The sequence below is a fragment of the Serinus canaria genome, chromosome 1 (assembly GCF_022539315.1).
Source record: "Serinus canaria isolate serCan28SL12 chromosome 1, serCan2020, whole genome shotgun sequence".
Lineage (NCBI taxonomy): Eukaryota > Metazoa > Chordata > Aves > Passeriformes > Fringillidae > Serinus > Serinus canaria.
In genome coordinates this window covers 27,925,594-27,949,097 of record NC_066313.1, presented here as the reverse complement: position 1 = coordinate 27,949,097, position 23,504 = coordinate 27,925,594, and the positions used below count along the sequence as shown (strand labels likewise).

Below are 23,504 nucleotides of genomic sequence, written 5' to 3'. Positions count from 1 at the left end.
TCTGTCCTCAGCTCATGATCTTTTTTTCCTGTCTGTGGGAAGGGAATTAAATCTTTTAAACATGTGTCTGTTTCAGCTCTCAGCTGTCATTTTGTCATTATATTTTAATGCAAAGCTTTGAAAATCAGTGGCTTGGGTTCAGTCCTGGAGTCCACAAGAGACCTTCTTATTAAAGCCTTGAGAAAATGGGGCTCAGACTCTGTGGTAGTTACCTGGACTTGGGTTGCTGAGGAAAGCCTTGTAGCTGATTGCACCTGACCTGCAAGATCTTTGCATACCTCTTTCACTAATGCTGACCTAACCAGTGCTATGCCTGCCAAACTCACCTGTGCTTTCAACACCTTGTTGGTAGGTAACGGCTCTAATGGCCTTGCAAGCCTGCATTTGCTTTTTGATCACTGTGATTTGAAGGCACTCAGCACTCAGGTAGGCACTCTCAGTTCTTTCTGTCATGGAGAAATACATGATATTTTTTTTGATGTGAAGAAAAGCACAAGCTAATTTTCCAGGATGGAATGTGCCTGAGGTGTGGTGACCATCTCAGAACTGTGCCATTACCAGCATCAGTCAGGATATAATCCTGCAACACTGAAGTGAATGGGCACTTCAAGTTCTAAGGCAAGGTGGCCGCGATTGAAGAGAGACCAACACTTCTCTATCAACAGCTGAAAGATGAGGCAGAAAGGGCAATCGATGCACAGCAGTTCTTAAATACTCAAATTGGTTAATGAGCTGTTCTGATCAAGTGGGGTGTTTTGCTGCTTCTTGACCAGTGCTTTCTGTCAGGCAAAAATGAAACATTCTCCATAAAGACCCTTGGGAATATTTCCCCCCCCTTTTTTTTCTTTTTTTAATTTATATTTTTGTTTTAAATAAGGCATGAGATTTTCCCCCCTTCTTTGTTATTCTTTTAATATTAAAGTTATTAAATATTCACATTGTGGGCTAGAGAAGTGGATGGTTTGAAATGCTTTCAAAGTATAATTTAGGCAAACAAAGTAAGAGTCCTCTTTCAGTAATAGTCATGTCAGTGATTAGTGGCAAAGAAGAAGATGAAAACATTGTTTGAGTGGATTTTTACATAACTGGATGGCCTGAGAAAAACTATGGTAGATTTCCTTACCTTAAATTCCTAGAATCACAGGAGTGTTACTAGAAAGGGACTTTTAGATGGTTTTTTTCCAGTCCATTACTGAAAGAGTAGCTGAACTCATTCTCTGAAAATGACAGCAATATTTCACAGATAAACTCTATTTTGTAAGGTAAGTTGTTCATCCTCAATCCAAAAATATGAAAGAAGCTTTAAAACAACAGTTATGAACTAAATTGCAAATAGTATCTTTTACTGTTGAATTACAGTTTAATTTCACTCTACATAGATACCATTTGATAAAATCCCCAGATCATATTCTTTAAACCATAAGAAAATGGAGGCACTGTACAGTTTCTGTGGAGGCAAAATCAATAGAAATAGGTTTCTAAAAAGCGAGAAGTTGACAAATACTGGCGAAATACATCTTCAAGTATGCTTTATTTGCAGGTGATTAAAAATATTTTTAGGCAAAAAACTAGTCAATCTTATCCAGTACAAGATAGAACATGATTTAGTGCCTAATGCCAGACGGACCGGAAAATGTGTCGATAGGACTGGTGATGCAGTTGTTGATGAATTACATGTGATTAAATGACCCACATTCATATAGTAAAAAGACCTGATACATACATATGAGGAATTATAAGCACTTAATATTTTAACAATAAGCAGGAGATTTGGTATGAAAAACAAGGGACTCAAGGGGACAGGAAAGCTACAGACATCTTAGTAATATCAGAAGCCATTGACTTTTTTTTTTAAAGACATTAACTTGCTCCTGCAAATTACTGCACTCTTGAGAATAGTATTTGCAATTTAAAACTTATCTAAAACATCACCAAAAGGTAACACGAATTCCTATTTTTTAAAAATTATTTTGTATTAAGAATTTTGCAAAGAACTGAAATATGGCATGGCCAAGAAGCATGAATTATCCACCATTTCAGAGACTTTGCATTCAGCACATTTAAATACTAGGTGTCTGATTTCTGAAAGTCTCATGCAAAATCCAGCTATAAAAACTCACCACAGAATATTTTCAAGGATAAAAAGCTAATGTTTTTTAAAGCTCTGACAGACATCCAGTTGTGAAGGTGAATTTCAAAACTAATGGTCCACATTTTCAGAGGACATTCAAAAATATAGTTGTTGAACTTCCTGTAAATGCCCAGCTCTTATCTACACTTTGCATGGAATATTTACCAAAGCTATAACATTGGACAGTTAATGGAATATATCACTGCCTAGAGTAGCGCCAGAGGTAACATCATTATCTTTCCATAACTGCGTAATGAGAATTAAATAATCACAAAACAAATTCCTATTATGAAATGACTTTTTTTTTCCTCATGTACAATATATATATTCATTTATATTGAATATAAGTCCAGTAATACTATCACAGTAATGTGCTGTAGTAGTCTTTCATAGTGAGAAAACTGCCCTAATCATCTTTAACATGCAAAGCTTGGAAGAACCAGAAATTCACAGTAAGTAATACAATTTGTATATGCATCTTCTGCCATCCTAAAGTTAACCAGAACACTCAAGACTGTTGCTTATTTTTTTTTCCTATGTTTAACAAAAGCTACAGTTCTGTATACTGTACATTCACAGTGGGATCCCAGCCCCCTGTACTATCTGCAAGAAAGATCAGGTTACCACCCTCCATCAGAGTAAACATTCTAGTATTTAATACAATAATCTTGTGATCAGTTGTTCCTAGCTTGAAGCTCAGCAGTTCAAGCCTTGATAAAATTCTCCTTTTCATCTCTCTGAGAGGTTTCTTGCTAACGCATTTTGTAGTCATTAGATACTGACATTTCACAGAGCTGTCCTTTAAAATCCAAGTCTACTGTGAAATCCAGGTCACGCTGTAAAAAGATTTAAATGCAACATGTAAGTAAGACCATAAGTTTAGTGTATTAATTCAGTTATCATTGCTTGGGTTGAAAAGACCAGCAGATTCAAGAGATCCCTGTGGTGGTTTCTAACTTCTGGTTTTAAATGGTGCTAACACTGAGAAAGCAGGCTGTAAGATGTTTAATAGCATTCACCACACAATCTGTGCTTAGGTCATATTTCTATACTCTTTCTGAGGTGGATTTATTGTCCTGGTTACTTCCTGCTTCAGGAAGCTTCTGAAATGCTGTTATCATATGTATCCTATCAATATTTTTATCTCCCATTGAGATGCTCTTAATTTAGGCTAAAGGGCTCTCCCACTAGGGGTTGTTCCAGAATAGATCTAGTAAACTTCCCATTGTACAGTCATTTTTTATCTTATAATGACATGTTTTTAGGGAAGAGGCACTACACAGCCCTACAGAGAGAAGCTGTGTCTATGCAAGCTTTTGAAAAACTTCATGTTTCAGAAGAACAAAGCAGTAGCAAATCCTTTTGAACCGAGGTGGTCTCTCTGTCTTATGACAACTATCAGGAGCACATTTATTTTAGCACCCAAATCTGCATTCAGGTGCTTACTGTTGTGCAAACAAATTTGAGATACTTTATTCATTTTTGCCCTCACTGAAAACTGATACATTCAACCAAAAGAAAATATTCCAGTCCCCCCAGCACAACATAAGGGTGGGGAAACAGATTATTTTCCTCTTGCAGCAAGTAGCCTCCGGGGTGAATGTGTTTGTTTTAATGCCAAGTTTATTTTGTGTTTATTTCTCCCTCTGTATCAACACTACCATATTCAATCTGTGTTTGGTATAAAAATGGAAAAGCAATGAAAGAAGGGAGGACAATGAAATGTTAAGATTTGTTGCAGTTAACAAATGCAGTTTTTCAACAATTACAACTGTGTAGATGGATAACAGGTTATTTTAACTGCTGTTTACTGTAATAGAAAATGAAGAGATGCTGCTGAAGATTTTTGGCAGAAAATGGTCCAGTGTTTCTCCCAGAAGCCATAATAGCCATGTCTTGTTCCATCCAGCCACAGGTTGTCTATCAGACCGTGTCTCACAGTCTCCTTACCAGTTACAAGAAGCACTAGGGGGATTCAGCCCATAGCAGGGAAACTGAGGCAGTTTTCAGCAGTCATGGTAGTGTGATGTCCATCATGCTTTAGCTTTAGTCTTAAATAAAGCATCTCTATTTTCTGTGGAGAGGCATGATTTTTAAACAACCCTTTCACTCAATTAGTACATTCGATCAGTGAGTTCATACAATTGTTCCTCTGAAATGTGTTACTTAATTTCCTGTTGGACTGTCCTTGGGCACTGAGTGCCAAATCACTCAGTGCCCACAGATGTGGAACTGAAGTACTTACTCTTGATCACCCTGTGTTGGCAGAAGGGATCTTTCCACTGATTTCAGTGACACTGTGAAAAACCCCTTGCCTGCTTGCGTCACAAAATGTGAGTAAAGCTGATTGCAGAGGGCAGCTGACTCAGTGATGTCTCTGAATCCTTTCTCCCTTCCCATGCTAGCCTGCTTGCAGGCTGACTTCTGTAACATTAGCACTGCTTTACCATTGCTGTCATCAGCTTTGGTGAGGCTGTGATGGAGCTCTTACTAATAAACATGAATGCCTTTAGCACGCTCATTGTTTTACTCCTATGCATTTTCTTTATTGCTGGCCATGGTTTGTGATCAGAAGATGTGAATTAGGATCAGGGATGCTGACTTACCACATTTTTTGCATTTGGTTTCATGGATATAGTCCCATAGATTTCTTCTCCTCGTCTCACAGTTAAATAGTCCTCCAAGTAGAAGACAGTTTGCTTCCAGTGAGTATAAGGAGCATCAGGTGCTAAAAATATATAAATGGGTATCACTTATTGAAATTTCTTTAATGCCTTGCAAATCAAATTATGACTTGGAAACAATTGGGAAAAATCCTTTCTTTTCATAGAATACTTTATGTACTATATTAGCAAATATGCTTTAGAACACAATTCTGTTGGCAGTCTGTGAGATGTCTTCTAATTTTTACCAGAATATGTCAGATGTGAATCACACCCAGCAAGAAAGATTCCACAAAAAGGGTTACAGGGCAGGATAGGCACACTTTTATGCTTTTCTTTCAACCCACACATGCTCAAATTGGGAAAATCTTTACCACTAAGTGCTTTGAATTTCAGAAATCTAAAGTAGTTCAAAAAACAATGATACAAAAGCATGAAGGAAAGGTCCATCAAAAATTATTAATCACAGTGTTGCAAATGAAATATTTGACTAGTGATCCCAAACCAGAAAATTTTTTAGTTTCCAGAATAGAGCAGATGAAAAGGCATTTGCACCTTGATCTCTTTTGGGACTATTAAAAGGCATTTTGGGCAATTTGCCAGAGATGAAAACTGGTCTAAATTAATTTCTAGTCTTGCTTAGCAGAATCACTTTGATGACCTTTTGCTATTTTAGGCTTTTAATTTACTTCTTTGGTTTTATTTCTGATTTAAGTTTCAATCTTTGAACAGTGCTTAGTGAACTTCTATTGGTCACTTTTTGTTTTTACCATTCTTGCAGTCAAGAGCATCTAGGAACCTAAGCTGTAGGAGCTGAAAGACTTCCTAACATGGCAAAAAAAGCCTCTGATATATTTATTTTTCTTCTATTTGTATCCCCCAGTCACATGGGGTCACTGTATGGTATCATTACTAACACTTTAATAAAATAATGTTTTTATTTCCTTTCAACATCCATGTTTCAAAAAAATTACTTGGCTTTGAAAATTGTTTGTGACTGGAAAAATACTGTTGCTTTTTAAAAAAACCTGGCAGGACAGGAATTTTTAACTCTTTTCTAAAATTCTAGAATCAGAAGACTTATATAAACCAACTTTTTTCAGAAACTGTGCTTGAAAATTGGTATCATTGAAAGGAAAAGGATTTTACCAGATAAATTCTGTCTACGTATCCAGACAGTTTTAATGACTGTTAATCCCAAATGTTAAATGAGATATCTTCTTGTAGGAGTTCTGATCCAGACTGTTTACTATTTGGACATGGACATAAAATTTCTAACTGAAAACATGTTAGACCAAAATGAAATTGAATTTCTATTCTAAATCATAACTTGTACACACCCACATAGTTGTGCACATGCCCCTGTGTAGGGCCACATTCCCTAGAAAAGCATGACATCACTGGAAACTTGTGCCCCAACAACAGGGCACGAGTTTCCTGTGTAATGCAGCCCTGGTCTCCAAGTCCACCCCAAATCAAACACTTATTCATAATTTATAAAAATACATATCCATGAAGCAGTGTTTTGACATGTCCTACAAACTGGTGAATTTTACTGAATTCAGTGCAGCTTTGCCAACAGACACCAGCTGAGAATCTTTACCAGTCTTCTAGACAGTGGTGACCTTCAGCAGCAGATGGCCAAACAACCTTTTTATGGAGTAATTCTGCACCTACCATATCATGATAAACCAAACAGAGGCAGAGAAACATTTCACCCTCCTGTCTACATGAAGGCTGTCTACAGGATGAGTTTTTTGCATTTATTGCAAGACTCTCTGGTTTATTCAGCCTGGTAACCATGCCTTGAGGGAATGGAGTTATTCCTTTAAATATCTGCTCACCAAGGTAAGTTAGAGTTTCACATCTGGGTTGTTAGAGACAACTCACATAATCAGTGTGTGTGTTTTTTATAGCTTGGAAAAAATGGTAGCTTTGTTCTAGGCTCTGGGGCAAGCTTTGTTGGGTTTTGGATTTGTGGAAAACTAGGATGCAGAACTGCTATTTCTCTCTGAGCCGATAATTCTCTGTCTAATCTGAGAAACTTGACACAGGATTTAGATATAAATGGTGAGGGACATAAATTCACAGGTCGTAATTCCTGCTGAGCTCTAAGCTTGATAGCCATTGTGAAATTCTGCCTCTGTTTCCACAGAATTCCTGTAAGCAGTTGTCCTTTCCCCATGCTGCTCACCTTCCCCAAAATGACAATAGTTTTTATCACTGAAATTCAAATGTGGTGGTACATTAACCCTTCCTGTACCATCTAACCAGCAGCACTGATAGACTGATAGCAACAGAAATGAAATTAAAAGAAATACAGATTACCTGTAGAAAATCCCATCTTCTTGTGGCACTTTGTAAATTCAATATTAAAATAAGTGACCAAGGCATGAATGTAATCATTGCGTTGAATTTGGAGGCAGAATGCAGAAGTAAATTCCAATTCTTCAGTCTTCACTGTATAAATATCTACTTCCTGTTTGGAGGAGAAAGAAATGACATTTACATGCAGATGTCTGTGACTCTCAGGTTAAGTGTTCAAATGAGGTACTTTAGTATTTCATTTAATGATCAGACACAAAGATGACTGGCAGCTTTTTAACACTGGGAGAAATCAGAGGTATATTCTAATATATCAAATCATGAGTAAATGATGCAGTGATCTGACTAAGCTGAGAGAGGACACTGAAGAGAGTGTGTTCTTGGGAATGACAGGGAGGGCCTGCAGGAGCTGGGGAAAATCAGGGTAAAAAGGTGCTCTGACAAATACAGGTAGATGTTGAAATGGAGATATAGGTCCATTTCAAAGACCTTTTATCATCAGGGACTGTCAGCAAGAAGAAAGATGCCAGAGTTAGGTTTTTAATGAAAATAAATTTATTTGGTTTTGCATCTCTGGAAAGGAAAGTGATCTGACAGTGTCAAGCAGTCAAAACATTTGAGGCAAAAGAGGGGCCTTCTTTTTGATGGTGATGCTTTCTAGCCCTTTGTTGGGTAACTGATTCCTAACAGTGAGCACAGGGATCTTGCTCTTGAACAAGACAAAAATAAATGATGTCAATGGTACTATGGCTTGATTGCGGTAGTTGGAAGGGACGATGTAGTCTTCAGGATTGCATATTTCCATCCATATTTAAATCTCACTGTTCAAGGCATAAACTGTGTTCTTCAGATGGATCTGATTTTCCCAGCTAGGTACTGCTTTTATCTAGGTTGTTTCCAAAAGTTGTAGTGAAGATAGGGAGGATGGTAAGTCTGAAGTACTGTTCTAGTGCTGTGGGAAATGTATGCACGTTCTGGTTACTTCATTGTTCATTCTCGTTGCTCTGGTAGCCTTATTGCTCATGCATACAGGGAAAAAGAATTTTTGTAGGCAGAAATCCAAATTTTCTCTACCAGCTGAAGCCAGGAATTGTGTCTCTGACCTCACCAGCATTTCTTAAGACTTGCACTGCACTTGCACTCTGGAGAGCAGAGTCCAGACTGCCCATTAGAGGGCTCTACATTTTAGCCTCTTTTAGGGCACATTAGAGGGCTCTTGTAGAAATTGCCTTCTGTAATCTAGGGTAGGACTGCAGAAAGAGACATAGGAAGATGGAGCCGTATTTCAGTTACTGAGGTCTTTGCACAGACCCCATATGTGTTTCTTGGAAGACTTATGGGGAGATGATTTAAGCAAGCCATAGCTTTGGCCTGTCTGGTTACCATTATTGTTCAAGAACAACTTAACCATAATGAAAATGATTCTGCTGCATTGCAACAACACCCTGAGGCACTAGTGTTTTATCCTATGTGACCTATGCATAAAACTGCCCATTTAAAGCTGTGATAACCTTAAAATGTTTTTGGTTTTTTCCCCTCAAAAGAGGGCAAGAAAAAAGGATGGTAGGAATTAGAACTTCTGAGGTCTCCTGGCAGAGTTCCACAGCAGTCTGCAAAATTTGCTTTGCCAAGCTAAACTGGACTGGTGGGTGATAGCTGCAGACTTCTGTAATTTTTGGTGTCTTTTTAGTGATCTCACTGTGGGGAAATTGGGGTTTAAATCTAGTGGTGAGGTGCATAAAAGGGAGCTAGCTCCCTCTCTCTGAGCTGTGTTGGCTGTGCAGGGTAAAGTCAAACCAAAAGCACTAGGAAATATTTTCATTAGAGAAGTCAGTAGAAATTTCTCAAAAATATTAAACAGATATCCTGAATAAACTCTTGGTCACTTTTGCAGTCCTTTTTTAAGGACAGGAACTTTTTTACAACGCAAGGTAGGAGACAAAAGTGGGGTGGTTTTTTATTAATTAATATAATTCTGAGAATGGCCAAGTCTGGTTTTGGTGATCTCCTTGAATTGTACTCTGGCAACCATATATTCTTATATCAAATGGCAACACTCATTACAGCTAACTGCACAGGAGACAAATGATAGAAACTGGAGTTAAGGTTGCTTCTAGAGTGCCATGGCACCTCTTTCCTTATCTCCTTCCCAGGCAGTCAGGTTACTCAGCTACAACTTTGTGAACATGGAAATAAGCTAAACGTGCAAATCTTAGTGAATGTCCAGGTTTGATGGAGTTCTTTCATTTGTTTGTTTGTTTGGTTGGTTGGTTTTGGATCAGAGAATAAAACACAACAGTTTTACTATGTATGAAATAAACTTTTCCATATTTTTGGGCAGTGTCACTGAAATCAGTAGGTCCCCAGCAGGACACCTGTACACTTATTCCTGAGTTCACTTATTGATTCAGGTGGTTTGAAGATGCTTTGTTCTCACTACTCTCCCTGGCTGATTTGCTGTGGAAGTTAAACACAGGCCTCCTATTTGGCAGAATAATTCCTGTGTCCCTCAGATGTATTTAAGAGATCATGCAAAAGAGAATGGCTCTCACAGCAGAGAGGATGCTGCATTCCCTGCATGCACCACCCCTACTGCACCTGTGGTCCAGTGCCTAAAGTTCCTTAAAGCATTCAGGACTTGGGTTACATCCAGTTTCTGAGGAGTAAAAAAGAGGAAATTTTACTCAAGTCTCCAGCATGTCTGATAAGTGCCATGGCTGCACAGCATGCACAGTTGATGTCTTATTTTGCTGATTTTGTAGAACCATTCAGAGCATCTAAATTAAAATTGAATACTTGAAATTACTGCAGAAGCACAAGGCTCTGACTGGTCTCTGAGGAATGTATCTAGTGACTGGTCCATCCACTGACGAATGTAGAGAGAACCCAGACTCATCTGGTAGGCACCCTAAATTAGCTGGCTTTGGGTTGAATACAACCCTAAAAATCCCTCTGTGAATCTAATATGAACAAGCTGTGCTATCCAAAAGTGCTGTAATAAAATATTTGAATAATTAAACATTATGGCTTTGTTTATTCTCAAATGTTTTCTTAGGCTAATATTATTCTCTGAATTCACAAATATTTTCAGGAGGAAAGAAATGCATTTTATATAAATAAACCATGAGCAAAAATAAATTAAATTAAAAAATATATAACTACAGAGTCTGTTTTTCCTGCTTTCATATTGCTATCTTGAACATAAATCCCTCTCCTTCATGCTTTTCATTGACAATTTTCTCTTTGCTCAGTGATCAGTTTGTGAGATTAGTGACTGATTCTGGAATGGAGGGTGGTTTGTGCTTGTGTACTTATTACCTGCTTTGCTCTCATGGTGCCTCTACATGGTACAGTACCGTTCAGTGTATGGAGAAAAGATGTCAAAACTAAATATAAAACTTGAATAGAAACACTTGGAAAATTGTTGTCTGTCATCTTAAATGAAATGACTTTCAAAACCTTCTAAATAAAGCGTTGGATTTGCACTTCAATTAAGGGCGTGCAGCTTTTTATTCCAGAGCAGCCAACCCATTTTGCTCCCTGATCTCTTTCTCTCTGGCCATATTTCATAGAGTCTAAATAGCTGTTTCTTTTGTGTGTGCTGCAATTTAAAATCACTCTGGTTGAGGCTGTTTTCAGGCACAGCCATCTTGTGCTCCCCTCAGTGCAGATGGACTGTGCATGCATCCATACTCATGCAGAGTTTCTGCTTCTGTTCCTTTTTGCTGCTTTCAGTAAAGGTTTGGCAGGCTGGAGGCACGGCTTTCCCTTTTGCATATGGGAATAGTTAATGCTGTGTTTTTCACTGGCAAAAAGTGAAAGTGAAAAGATAGAACTGATTCTTTGGGACAAACGAGCTCTTGGATTCATGGACCTGGTACTACCACTACTATTGATGCAGACAGCCTTGTTCAGGACAATTGTCTCACATGAGGATTCCTTAATGTGAAGGGAATTTTAGAGCTTTCAAGTGTTCCTGCAGGGAGTTCCTTCATTGTTAACATGATTTTGTGAACATGGTTTAGTGACCTCTCTGTCTCATGTAGAGCAGGGTACCAGTTAAACTCTGGGTGCAGATGTTGGGGCTGAGAGAGAATTCTATATAAGGCTAAGAATTAGAAGTTAGAGAAATAAATTGAGTTCCAATTCTGATCACATGTTCTGCAGTTAATTATTTCATCATCAATTCAGAACTGATGCTTCAGACTTTCTTACTGCAAACAGAATCATTTACCCCTTCTCCTCAGCAGCACTCAATCAGTAATTTCCATCATCTATTTACTAAAAGGCAGGGCAATTCAAATTCATATCTAAATATACCATGTCTCTCTTCATCCAGTATTTGTACATGTAAAATGTGTAAGACTCTTGAGTTACAGCCTGCAGATGTAACCAGGTGAGTAGAGACACAAGGAACATCTTGCTTTTGGGAATTCCATAAGAAATCAAGGTATCAGTGTTCATGCTCAGGTCACACGACCATACTGAGCATGTAAAACATGCAAGAACTGGCTAATCTAAACCTGCACAATTTTCCTTCATAGTGTGGCAGCATTCTGCACTGATGGCTTCAAAGGAAGCAAAACATGAGCAAAGGAACCCTGCAGTTAGGTGTGAACAGTCACAGTGAGGTATATTCAGAATTACCAAACCTTTATTAAGCAGGCGTTGGTCACCACTTGCTTTGGATCTACTATGTCCACCAAGGGCTCCTTCATGGCAACATCCCTAATACAGGTCATGTCAAAGCCGTACACATTCTCCCACCCTGTCAGTGCAAATGGATTTGTCAAGGTTAGCAGCAATAACAGAAAGTATTTTTTGCTTCTCAAAGCATTTTTATTTCAAAAGAATTTCTACCATCCCCTAATTTTCAGATGCCTCCTTCAGCTCTTTGCTCCCTGCCCCAGCTATGTCATCATTGCCATTTTACAGATAATGCAGTTGCGGCAAAATAAGCCCTCAATGTACATATTTGAACAAGTGACCCTTATTTTTTGGTGTCTCCAAAACTGTTTTATATGAGATTTGTCAATGATTTTTGTTGCTTAGACGCTTGTGATTGTTGCCCCAGATTTTCTGATGTCAGGCTGAGTGTTGGGGTTTCTCTTTTTTTTCCTCATAAATTGCCACTCAATGAGCAGTTTACATGCTCTTTTGATTATTTAAGTAGTTTTAGTTTCAGCAAGTAAATTACTGGCAGGAGTAGAATTGCAGGTGTGTTTCAATAGTTGGGACTCCCAGTTTAAATCTGCACATACATCATGACAGAAAAGCAAAAGGTTCACTTTGAAAAGATTTAAAAGCCATGCCAATCCTCTGTATTTGAATTGTTCTTCTGATTGTTCAAATAGAGGCTTCTTATCATGTTGAGGATTTTTTGCACAAAATGAAAACATTGAAAAATGGAGAAGTACTCTGGCTTTGCTTTTAAGTTTGCTTAACAAAGTGAAAACGAGAACCTTCAAACAAGTGAGATCTTAGTCTTTAGAAGCATGTAAGTCAAGGTCCATTCAGTGCTTCATCTCGAAATCCAAACTGAATACCAGGAGTGTTTTTATAAATGGCTTGAACAAAAACCAAAGTAAACAGATCAACACATTAGTGAGCATGTTTGAAATGTCTAATTTTTTTCAGAGCATTTGAGCTACTGGGGTTTCTAGAGGAGTATGACAGAATGTGATGTAAAATGTCATGTGATGTAAAAATCTGCATATTCCTAAATTGGAAAAAACATGGACATGAATGATTCTTTGATATCTCTTTATTATCTCTTTATTGGGTTGCGAGTTTCTCAACATTTCAGGGGAGCTGAAACTTTTGTTTCAGGCACCATGAGCATGTGAGAACTTCAGATTACATTTTAAAAAGTCATATATTTTTATGTGATTACTCAGAAAATATTAACTAGGAAGCCCAGAAGAAAAAACTTCATAAGTTTTTTATTTATTATTGGGCCCCCCCATAATTTACTGCACTTCAGCCCACATGGGATACTTTGAAATATGTGGCCCAATCTGTCTTAGGGAGAGAGCTGTCATGGGAGGTAGAAAAAAAATTATATGTTTTACATTTTGCAGTAAATCAGAGTAATTAACTGTAGCAGTACTCTGTGGTATTATTCTTCAGTTAGAAAAATCAGAAGTTAGATTTTTTTAGAAACCTCATATTCCATTATTTCTTTATCAATATAATGGTTCTTGAACACTCTTTAAAATGCTCAGGCTAGCATCTCATATAAAGGCAAGACTCTATCCTTCTCAAGAGAGAAAAAGATGAAAAATTGAAATGTAAGGAGGCACCATCAAGGATTTATAAATAGAGAGACAAGATGGTGGTGCAGATAGAGAGTGAGATGGAAATAACTGAGGACACAGAGGTAAATAAGGCAAGGGGGGAAGGGAAATCAGAGGTGAAAACAGAAAATAAAGTGTCTTAAAGGAAAACAACATTTTAGAAGAGGAAAAAATTACTTTGTACATTTTTTCACATGGCTCAAAATGAAACAATTTGAAAACAGATGTATTGTCTGTGAGAAAAAAAAATCAAAAGACTCAAGGTCTTGAAAGGAAGGAGTTCAAAAGCAAAATGAAAGATTTTAGGCCAGAATGGCTCTGATTCCTTTACAGAATGGATGCCTCATACATCCATTTGAATCTGTACATTTTGTAAGAAGTTTAGCTGTCAAGGTCATCACATAGCTGAGGAGAAAAATCTAGGCTGTGCTTGAGAGGGAGATATAATCCTTCCTGGCACTTTCAGAGACTTCTTGTCACCACCCCACTGCACTGGGCTCGCTTTTGACCCAAAATAGCAATTTTGACCAACTGGCAAAACTGTGTATTAGCACTGAATTTGATTACAGAAACACCAAGCCTTCTTTTCTGGGAAGAGGTGAGAGTCAAGGAATGAGGATTTAGGCATTTTTATTTAAAGGTTGTCTGAACCCACTAATTTAACCCAAATTTTCACATTTATCTTTGGTTAATAAATCTGCTTAGGAATTTTGTGGTTCTTTTTTTTTTTTTTTCCCCATAATGGAAAATACCTTTAAGTGAAACTGCCCATCTTTGAAAAATAAATAAAAACAAAAAATGTTGAAAGGAAAAGAAGAATGAAATAATGTAAAGCTTGTTCATTTGATCACAGCAGGAGCCTGGACTAGGTCACTTGTAGATGACACTAACAGCACCAGTTCTTCAATGATACTTCAAGGAAACCCTCCCAACATTTTAAAAGCAAAAGAAAATGTCAATTTTATGCATCTATGAAGTATTAAAAGACCCCAAAATTAGAACCCTGTTTTAACATATAAGTGAAATTTAAATTTCTGTTCCTTATTTTTAATTTAAAAATTCTCACATAAAATGTTTTTTAATAAGTTATACATGTTAAGTTTTTTTTTTCTTTTTGACAAGCCATCATGGATATATTTTTTTTTTCTACATTTATTTCTTCACATGAACAATTAATTCACATCTTACTGTTTTTATGTTATTGGTATGTTAAAAACAAAAATAAGGACCTGAATGGCAAAAGAATATTACTGGGTTTTGTGTCTGTTATGATGGATTATATGTTTATCAAAACAACAACAAAAGTAAATCTCCTTTAATCTACATTTAAATATAGCTGCAGTTATTAATATAACTCTAGGCAAAGTCTTCATCAGTTTATACAAGGATCTCTCCTTAGTGTTCTTTAAATTACTGCAAATTTCCTGAACTTATCAGCAGATCAACATTTTCTCAGAGTTCACATTCATATTGGAATTCTGGCCTGCAAAGAGATCACAGTAGGCTACTGGAAATGAAAGATTTTAGGGAAATAACCACAGAAAAGTGTTACTGGCAGGTGCTTACTCACAGTGAATTTTGAAGTCCTTGTACTGTCTGTCTTCAATTGCTACCACGTACAAAGCAGCTCGGTCTGGAAACATTAGCCCTCCAGGTTTCTGTTGATGAATTGTGGGGAAATGGATCTCGTAATCTATTCACCTGACAAAGACATCACATTTTGAACTGCACATACAAAAACCAGACAAGCACCCCTTGCATGCCTTTATTGTTTTCCTTCAGATTTGCACACCAGCTTTAGCCTTGCAGCCTGCGGCAATGTCATTAGACAGTGTCGAGGCAAAGTTGGCCGGCCAGCACTTAATCAAAAGCAAAGCTCTTTCACTGAGGTTCCCTTTGTCATCTCCTCGTTAAAGCCCAGGAAATGGCACTTGGAGATGTGACTGTGCCTCGTTATGGCGACAGTAGGGAAGGGAAAGCTTGTAGTCAGAAAATCAATGGTGGCTGCTCCAGCAAGGAGCACGACATGCAGAGCACCTACCAGCCACTTGTCTCGTGCAAAGATGACTGTGTTTAACATCGACTCATAGAACAGACAGTAACCCATCCACTCGCTGATGATGATGTCTACTTGATCCACAGGTAATTCAACTTCTTCCACTTTACCTTTAAATATTGTGATTACTGAAAAGAGAACCCAAAGAAATACGTTTCACATAATAAAACACCTGACTAAGATCCTTACTGGTGAATGTCAGGCTGACCTTTTCAATATGATTCTCTTCTTGAATGCCTGTCCATAAGGCATGACTCCACGTGACTCAATGCACTTCACACTTTTTAAAAACTATTCAGATTTTACGTATAATAAGTAACATTTTTAGTAGCAGTACAAAAGGAAAAAATACCAACCCAAAAGCCAAAGGCAAAACAAAAAACCCCACCATGTCTAAAAACAAGAGAAAAACAGGCCTTACCTGGTTACCTGTATGATCTCATTTTAAAATGCCCTTTAGAATTTGGCAAATTGACCAAGCATAGCAAAGAATCCACTTAGAAGCCTTTAAACATCCTTGCAGGTTTACACACTAAAGTTTGAATGTTGGGCCATATTTAGTTTAGTTGTAAAAAATAATTTTGTTTTAGAATCACTACACAAGCCACCAATCATTCCTGCTTTAAAAAATCACCCCTATTTACAATTGAATTTTCAGCTTGTTCTAGATAATTTTCATCATGAGTTTCTCCCATGTTTCTATTGTTTGTTGCAGTGGATAAAGTCTCATGGTTCTGGATTCTTCCTTGAAAAGGTAACAGATGCACTTGAAATTTAGGAATCTGGTGAATATTTTACTTTCCATTACTAATTGTTAAGATCATTCCATTACTCTTAATTAATGGGAATTTTTAATGACAGCATTTTTTATTGATGAAATGGTCAATATTCAGTTTCAGAAAAATGAAGGTAATTTAATTTAATTTAATATAACTCAGCTAGAACTAGGTTAGCTGGCTGAGTGTGGAAGTGTGGGTTGAGTGATTGTCAGAACTCAGCCCAGGGAAAAGGAGGTTTTGTCTTTCCCAAATGTATGCAGTACTAGTATTACCCTAACCAGATGTGGCCACTTTATTTGCATAGCAAATTTTTAATCCAGACTGGCCCCCTAAGAAATTGGGAACACTGACTCAGACTGGTACCACAAAGTATCAGCTCTAAGAGGAACCTGACTGGAAAAGAGCAGAGTTCTCTTCTCTTTGCTATTATTTAAACTCATTTCTTTCACAGTTACTAAGTCAGCAGTTCATCTCTTATGCTGAAGACTCTTCATGTCTATAAGCTTCAGGCATGAGTTCTCTTTAGTTCTCTTTTCTCCCAAGAACTTCCACTGCCCCAGATCTTTTGGAGTGAATTTTAGCACTGTTGACAGCTGCCAGGGTGGCACACCTGGCTTTGAAGCCCCCTGCTCACACCTAGAACAGTCACAGTGTAAGCAGCTGCAACAGCAGCACTGGTTCCTCCCACCTCCCTTCACTTCATAATGCATCACGTGGGGACAGATCGTGCTGTCCCCAGATGTACTGCATGTATCTGTTCTGGAAGCAGTGGGGTTTCCCTTGGTTCAGCCCCTTTTGCTGACCCTTCATTGCTCAAAACATTTGTGGGGGGTGGGGAAAGGAAAATTTCCAAGAGCAACAGGATCCTTTGGCTCAGTACCTGGCTGCATTAAAATAGAAGTGAATGTGGGTCAGTGTGAGTGTGACAGTGTAAATGTTGGTTCAGGTGTGCAGTTTGCAGACCAAACTGCAGTCAGGCAGACTGCTGAACCTCGCCTGCCAAATCACCTCCCAAAGGGAGGGGGCTCTGCTCCTGCCTCCACAGTTTCCCAGTGACTTTCTCCATGTAGAAACAGGAGGGGAAAGCAGAGATAAAAACCTTCTGCACCTTCTGGAGAACACTGGAACCTTCTAATTTATTCGGACAATGGTTCCTTTGCACACAACTCCTGCAGCTGGAAATCCAAACACAAATTGATTTGCGGTGTGCTATTTGTGTCTCTGGCCAATGAAAGCCATTCTGGGAACACACAGCCTCTGCATCCAAGGCTCAGGACGACCACAGAGGTCACACCTCACTGCTTTAGTGCCTTCTCCCTACTGTGGGAAGAGTATTTTCTGCTCCTTTGCTTCCTCACTGAACCACGGGCTGGCTGGCCCCTTGTATCCCACATCACTGCTGTTTCACACCACAACACCCGAATGCCCGTGATGTACAATAAATGTTCCTCCCAGAGAGCTCGGGATTGGTCACAAACTGCCAGGGACAGCAAGAAAAATCAGAGCAGATCTGAAGCAGCACAGAAACCCTTTCCTGTGCATGTGCAGGCAGAGCATCAGCGCAGACACAGCTGAAAGTGGGGGCACTGGTACAGCCCAGCCGTGACCTGCTCTGCAGCAAAGGCAAGCAAGTCACAAAAAAGCACTTTTAAACAGGAGCTGTCTCACGGCCTCAGTTAAAAAAAGACTGACTTTTTAGGTTGTTACAAAGATATCTTGAGTGCTGTGATTTGGAGGAGGACTGAAGGCATGAAATAGAACTTGCTGGGGATTATTTTCTGCTAAGGGTTTTCAGTAGCTTGGGGTTACTTTTAGGTTTTTGTTGGTTTGGTTTTTTTTTTTTTTTTTTTGTTTGTTTGTTTTCTGTTTTTTTAATTTAGAGTTTCCACATACTTGGAAATTTCATCAGCTTTCTTTTCAAGCAAAAAGGAGGTTTTATATGATATTTTTATTTTATGATTTGAACATTTTCGTTTGTGTGAGTGTGTTGTGATAAGGTTTTGAAAAAAAAAATTCTTAAAGTGGGGAGTCAGAAAAAATAGAAAAACATTTTTGCTTTAAACCTTATTTCAACTTGAATGTCAGTATGTGTGTTTGTATTTCTATTCTGTTGAAGAAGGTAGAATTCTAATGGCAGAATTAATTTGGTAAATTCAGTTCTAATATAGGGTTCTCTTTCTGCTTTGCTAAACCAAACTTCCCATTAATCATTTTTATTTTCTTTTTTTGTCTCTGATAAATACAGAATTGACAGTAATTCCTGTGAGGAATTGTTGTAGTGCCTAGAAAGAGGTGTTCAGTTTTGTATTTACATAAGTAAATTCTGCGAAACTACCATTTACATGTAAAACACACAACATAAATTAATCAGAAAAAGCAAAACAGTTATCTTCTCTTTTTCCTGAAAAAAAAAATTATATATGTCTTACTGTTGTCCAAGTGGTTGGCCTTGATAATTTTTTCTGAGTAGTCAGATATACTTGAGCATTCGATCTAGGAAAAAAAAGAAAAAAGGAAAAGCAAGATAAAGAGCAATTTATCTGCAGTTGTGTGAATGAAAACTATCTACTGAAGGCAGCAAAGACTCTACAAGGCATGTACCACTTGATAAAGAGTAAATCAAACCTGTGGAGAGGATCATCATTAATGACATTTTAATATTTATATTGCAGTCTGTGTCTGAGTTAAAGTGGGTCCTGTGGAAAAGATTGCTTTTAAAATTATTGAAATGTGAAAAAAAAGAGGTTTTACCTACAAAATGTACATTATTAATTATATTTAGTTCATTCCTGATACTATAGAATATTGACTCCTCCCCCACAACAATCTGCTGAATGAAATGAATTAGGATGATGGTACATTTCCATATATATTTTAAAACAAAATACATTCAAACTTTGTGAATAATATTAAAATTCAAATATGCCAATACTGGTCTATGCCAAGAAGCAATTGCTTTCTATGTGAAAAATCTATATCCTTTAGAAGAGTTGCTATTCCAAAAGAATGCAGTCATTTTACATATAAGAAGGGACTGAAATTTTCTATTTAAAAGAACACCCAAATCTGCATGGCTTTTTCTCTCACCAGTTCTGAGCTTTTTCTAGGAAAATAATTACAGAGTGCCTACGAGTTTTAGATTTGCCCTTAAACTTGGTAAAATCTGTGTACTAGCATAAAAGCATGTTTGCAATGACCTCCAATATCTTTGAGAGAAAAACTACATTCCATGAATCTCTCTGGGTTTGTGCCCCTTGAAAATCATGAAGGCCAAAGTTGCTTGTAGTCACTGAAGCAGTTCCTAATTTACCTCTTCCAAATTTGGCATTAAACGGACGAAAGTACTTTGCATAATCCTTGTCTCCCTAATTCCCCTGTGGGAATGTCAAATAGAACTATATTATCTCTAATGAAGTGGTTTATATAGCCAGTGAATCCCATTTAATCTCTAAAAGCTAAATTGTGCTTGACCTCTGAGACAGCACTCACAGATGGCAGGACAGCGGACCCAAGGACACACAAATCCTTTATTCTTTTTATCTTGTGCATGAAACAGACATAATAGCAGTCATAATATCAGTCCCAGTCCCCATGGGAGCACATTGATTCTGCCTAGCTCACCTGTGGATGTAAACCATTCCTAAAACGTCTGGCTCCATGGCCTGAGCATAAATCAAAAGTGGCTTGTGGAAAGGAACACCTGAGTGCCAGTCCAGAGAGTTCAAGGAAGAAATCCTTTGGGGTGAGGAACATCCTTTTGCTCCATCCAGGTTCTTCCCTTACTGCATGGGCTGTATGTCCTGTCTATAGTTACTGGCATTATACTCATTTTCCCTGTCTTTATTCACATCTGTCTGGGATTTTCAATTCCATTGCCCATTTTGGATGGTTTTTAAATAAAGCAGGCGTAGGTAGGTGTTTGGAGGTTGCTTTCCAAACTTTCTAAAGAGCAGGGTGCAAAGAAATAAAAAGTTCTCTCTCATGAATGACAACAAATTTCCAAAAATCACTTTCAGATGCAAAGAAGCAAAGGCATAAAATCCCCCAACATTTAAATGTTTCATGAAGGAATACATATTTCAGAAAAAAACTTGCTTTAGGGTGGCTAAAGCTAGTCATCTGCATTTTGAATTGGACTCTTTACTGTGGTTGAATTTTATTTTAAAAAGCAACCAATTTCAGAAAAAAAAAACCCTGAATTCTGCAGGTGAAGAAATAAAGGAAAAATCGGGGTTTTCAGATTTTTTTTCTCAGTTTTCTTTCAAGTCAGTGATCTGCTCAAATCTGTCCTATTTTGCAAAGCATTTGGATTTTATGAAAAGCACATGTCCCAATAAAGAAAGTCTGTACCTGAGTATATAATCACAGAATCACAGGATGGTTTGAGCTTGAAGAGATCTTCAAAGGATTGCCCTGATTCAAGTGAAGGATCCTGTTCATGTTCTTGGCCATGCTGAAAATCACAAGGCTCTCACAGGCCCACTCCTCAAGCCTGACAAGATTCCTCTGCGTGGCCTATTTTCCCTCAAGTATATCAGCTGCACAAAGCAGTTTTGTGTCCTCTGCAAACTTGCTGAGGGTGAACTCAACCCCCCCATCTATTGTCCTTAATGAAGATCTTAAATAGCAGTGGTGCCAGCATGGACCCTTGAATTGCTCCGTCTGTATCTGGTTCTGTGCATGTGTATTCACCTCTGCTTTCATTTTACTTCTCAGCCTTCAACCTGCTGCTGCAAATGCCTCCTCATTTACTGTGGTCTCTTCCTGAACCAGTCACAAGATCCCCAGATTTCCCCTGGGCTGTGTCCTCATCACCACCTTTTCATACAAAGCGGCTGACATCTAACATCAGCCTTCATTTTCCGTGTCTGTTTAACTCCTTCTCCCCTGCACTTGTTTGTCTGAAAACAGCACGGAATTCAGGCAATTCCAGGGCAGTGACTGTCCTAAATTTTGTTTGACTAAATGCAGCCCATGAACCAAGGCTTCAAGGGATATTTTGTGCGTTTTTGTGTCCCTCACTGACCCCTCCCAAGCACCAAGAGCTATGTGCCAATTCTATCTCCACATTTCTTACAACAGCTCCCCTGCTAGATGAATATCAGCACGGCACAGTGGTACCCTCCCACGAGGGTTAGGGCTCAGAGCAGGTGAAGAAAGAAGAAAAAATGAGGGAGCTGGTTCTGTTCAGGTTGTAGAAAATATTTCCCCACCCTCCCCAATCCAACAGCAACCAAAAAGTATCCCAAAAGGGCTTGCAAAGAAAGTGAAGTCAAAGTCTTTTCTGAAATGCACAGGGACAAGACAAAAGTCAGTAATCATGAGCAAGGGAAATTCCTGCTGATTGTAGGCCTGGAATAGGTGCTGAGAGAGTATTTAGAGTCTCTGTACTTGGAGATTTTCCAAATTGGACTGGACATGTCCTTGACCAACTTGATGCAGCTTTAAGTTAATGATTCTATGATTTACATCTCTTGAAGACCCAGAGATAATTCTAGCTGCTGGCTTAGGTAGTGGCAAGGAATAAGTTCCAACAGGGAGTAAGAAGGGATGAGAAGAACCAGACAGAGTAGTGGATGGATTTGAACCCCAAGAGGGAAAGTGTGAGTAAGAGGAGAGTGATTTCTGTAGCCAAAAAACCAACACTCTGCATTTGTCAACAGTTCCCACATCATGCTATTTGAAAAATCACATTTAACTGTAGAGAAGAAACTGGAACATCGCAGCTCTATGTAATAACTCATGGCAAATGTTTGCTTTTTAAATGGAACAGTCACAGTTTCCAGTGGCAAACATGACCATAAATTCTCAAACTGACTATAAGATTGCCACTGCTAGGTCTGAAATGGCTGCTTGTCCAACACAAATCCACTCTGCAGCTTGCTGTGTACAGGGTTCACGGTGAGACAGCTCATCTGACAAGAAGGTTGAAATTCTTTGGCTGTAGCAGAAGTTTCACACCTAAGGGAGTTCCTCTGAGAGCTAAGTTCCATGGATAGCACACCCACCAGCTTCAGCGATGAGCAGTCCATCGGCGAGCTGGCACTGGTGTGCCACTCAGCTTTATAAAGTCCTGAGGTAAAGACTGAACTCTAAAGAAGTCCAGAGGGGGAAAAAACCCAAAACCCAAACACAAAAAACCCTCACAATAACAACAAACATGGAAAAGTATTTACTTTTCTTTTACTTGGTGAATTTTCTGCCAGTGAGCTGGCTCACTGTAGAATCAGATAAACACCAGTGCCAGCACAAGGGAGGGAGGAAGACCATATGGCCAGGGATCTGAGAGATGGGAAGGTGGGAGCACACCACCATCATTTTGTATATGCTTATACTTCTAGAGCACTGCAGCATCTTTCCTTGAGACCTGCTTTTCTGCATCACAGAAAGCTGTAGGTTTATCCTCCCTGAGGCTTTGAGGTAATAAATCATATTAATAAGTAATACTTGGTTTACAAGAAAATACCTTCCAGCTTCCTATCTTGGGCTTAAGCTCCAAAACTTTCTCCAGCACCTTTTGATTTCAGCTATCTATAGTTTCACACTCTAGCCTGACACTCAAATGAGATACTCAGAAGTTACACTGGATTTTGAAAATATAAGCCTGAGAACTGAAATGGCATTTCATGTATCATTACCAATAATCAAGACACACAGTTTGGGTACTTAGGGACATCAGCGTCCTCAAATGCACAGATGCACCCAATTAGGTTTTAGTAAACAATTTTGTTGAAGTTCACTGAGAAATAGGATCTATTTCCCCTTTTCTATGTTTCATTATGTCTTTAGGGCAAACAGAAGTCCAAAGCAAAAAGAAACTGCATTTGTCATTTTAGAGTCAGTAAAAATAAGTTTGAATATACTTAGTAAGCAAATCTATGCTCTCCGTAATGACTTCTCTGCAGAGAACAGCACATTCGTGCTCCTAAAGTTCAATGTATTTAAGGTAATAATTTCCTTCTGCCTCTGAAAAGTGTTATTGTTGGCACAGAAAACATGCACATGCCTTCTTGCACAATTTGCTGAGTTGTAATATGCAGGGAAAAGTGTATTAAGGAAATGTGTTTCCAAGACTACAAAGTTGCAGACCCTGAAAATTTAAACCACAAGATAGCTCCCTTAACCCCTCTGAGTAGGAGTGAGTCTCTTTAGCACTTTTTTCAGCCAAGAAGAAATGTGAATATACACCAGAACACCAAAGGCTCCACATAGGAAAAGATATTTACTTATCCCCATTGGAAAAGGTGCAGTAGT

The 23,504-nt window shown here is 38.4% G+C and overlaps 1 protein-coding gene across 1 annotated transcript in view; it reads right to left on the bottom strand.

Annotated features, from left to right (window-relative positions):
- Positions 1–1,364: 1,364 nt before the first annotated feature.
- The window catches only part of PRMT8 (protein arginine methyltransferase 8), a 57,629-nt gene continuing 35,489 nt past the window's right edge, over positions 1,365–23,504 (bottom strand). Inside the window, exons 5-11 of the mRNA XM_009102665.4 lie at positions 18,680–18,743; positions 15,457–15,599; positions 14,986–15,073; positions 11,772–11,887; positions 7,123–7,273; positions 4,738–4,859; positions 1,365–2,967 (exon numbers count right to left, since the gene is read on the bottom strand). Coding sequence (XP_009100913.1) covers positions 2,884–2,967; positions 4,738–4,859; positions 7,123–7,273; positions 11,772–11,887; positions 14,986–15,073; positions 15,457–15,599; positions 18,680–18,743 — 768 coding nt within the window. The 3' untranslated portion in view covers positions 1,365–2,883. The remainder of the gene's footprint in view (positions 2,968–4,737; positions 4,860–7,122; positions 7,274–11,771; positions 11,888–14,985; positions 15,074–15,456; positions 15,600–18,679; positions 18,744–23,504) is intronic.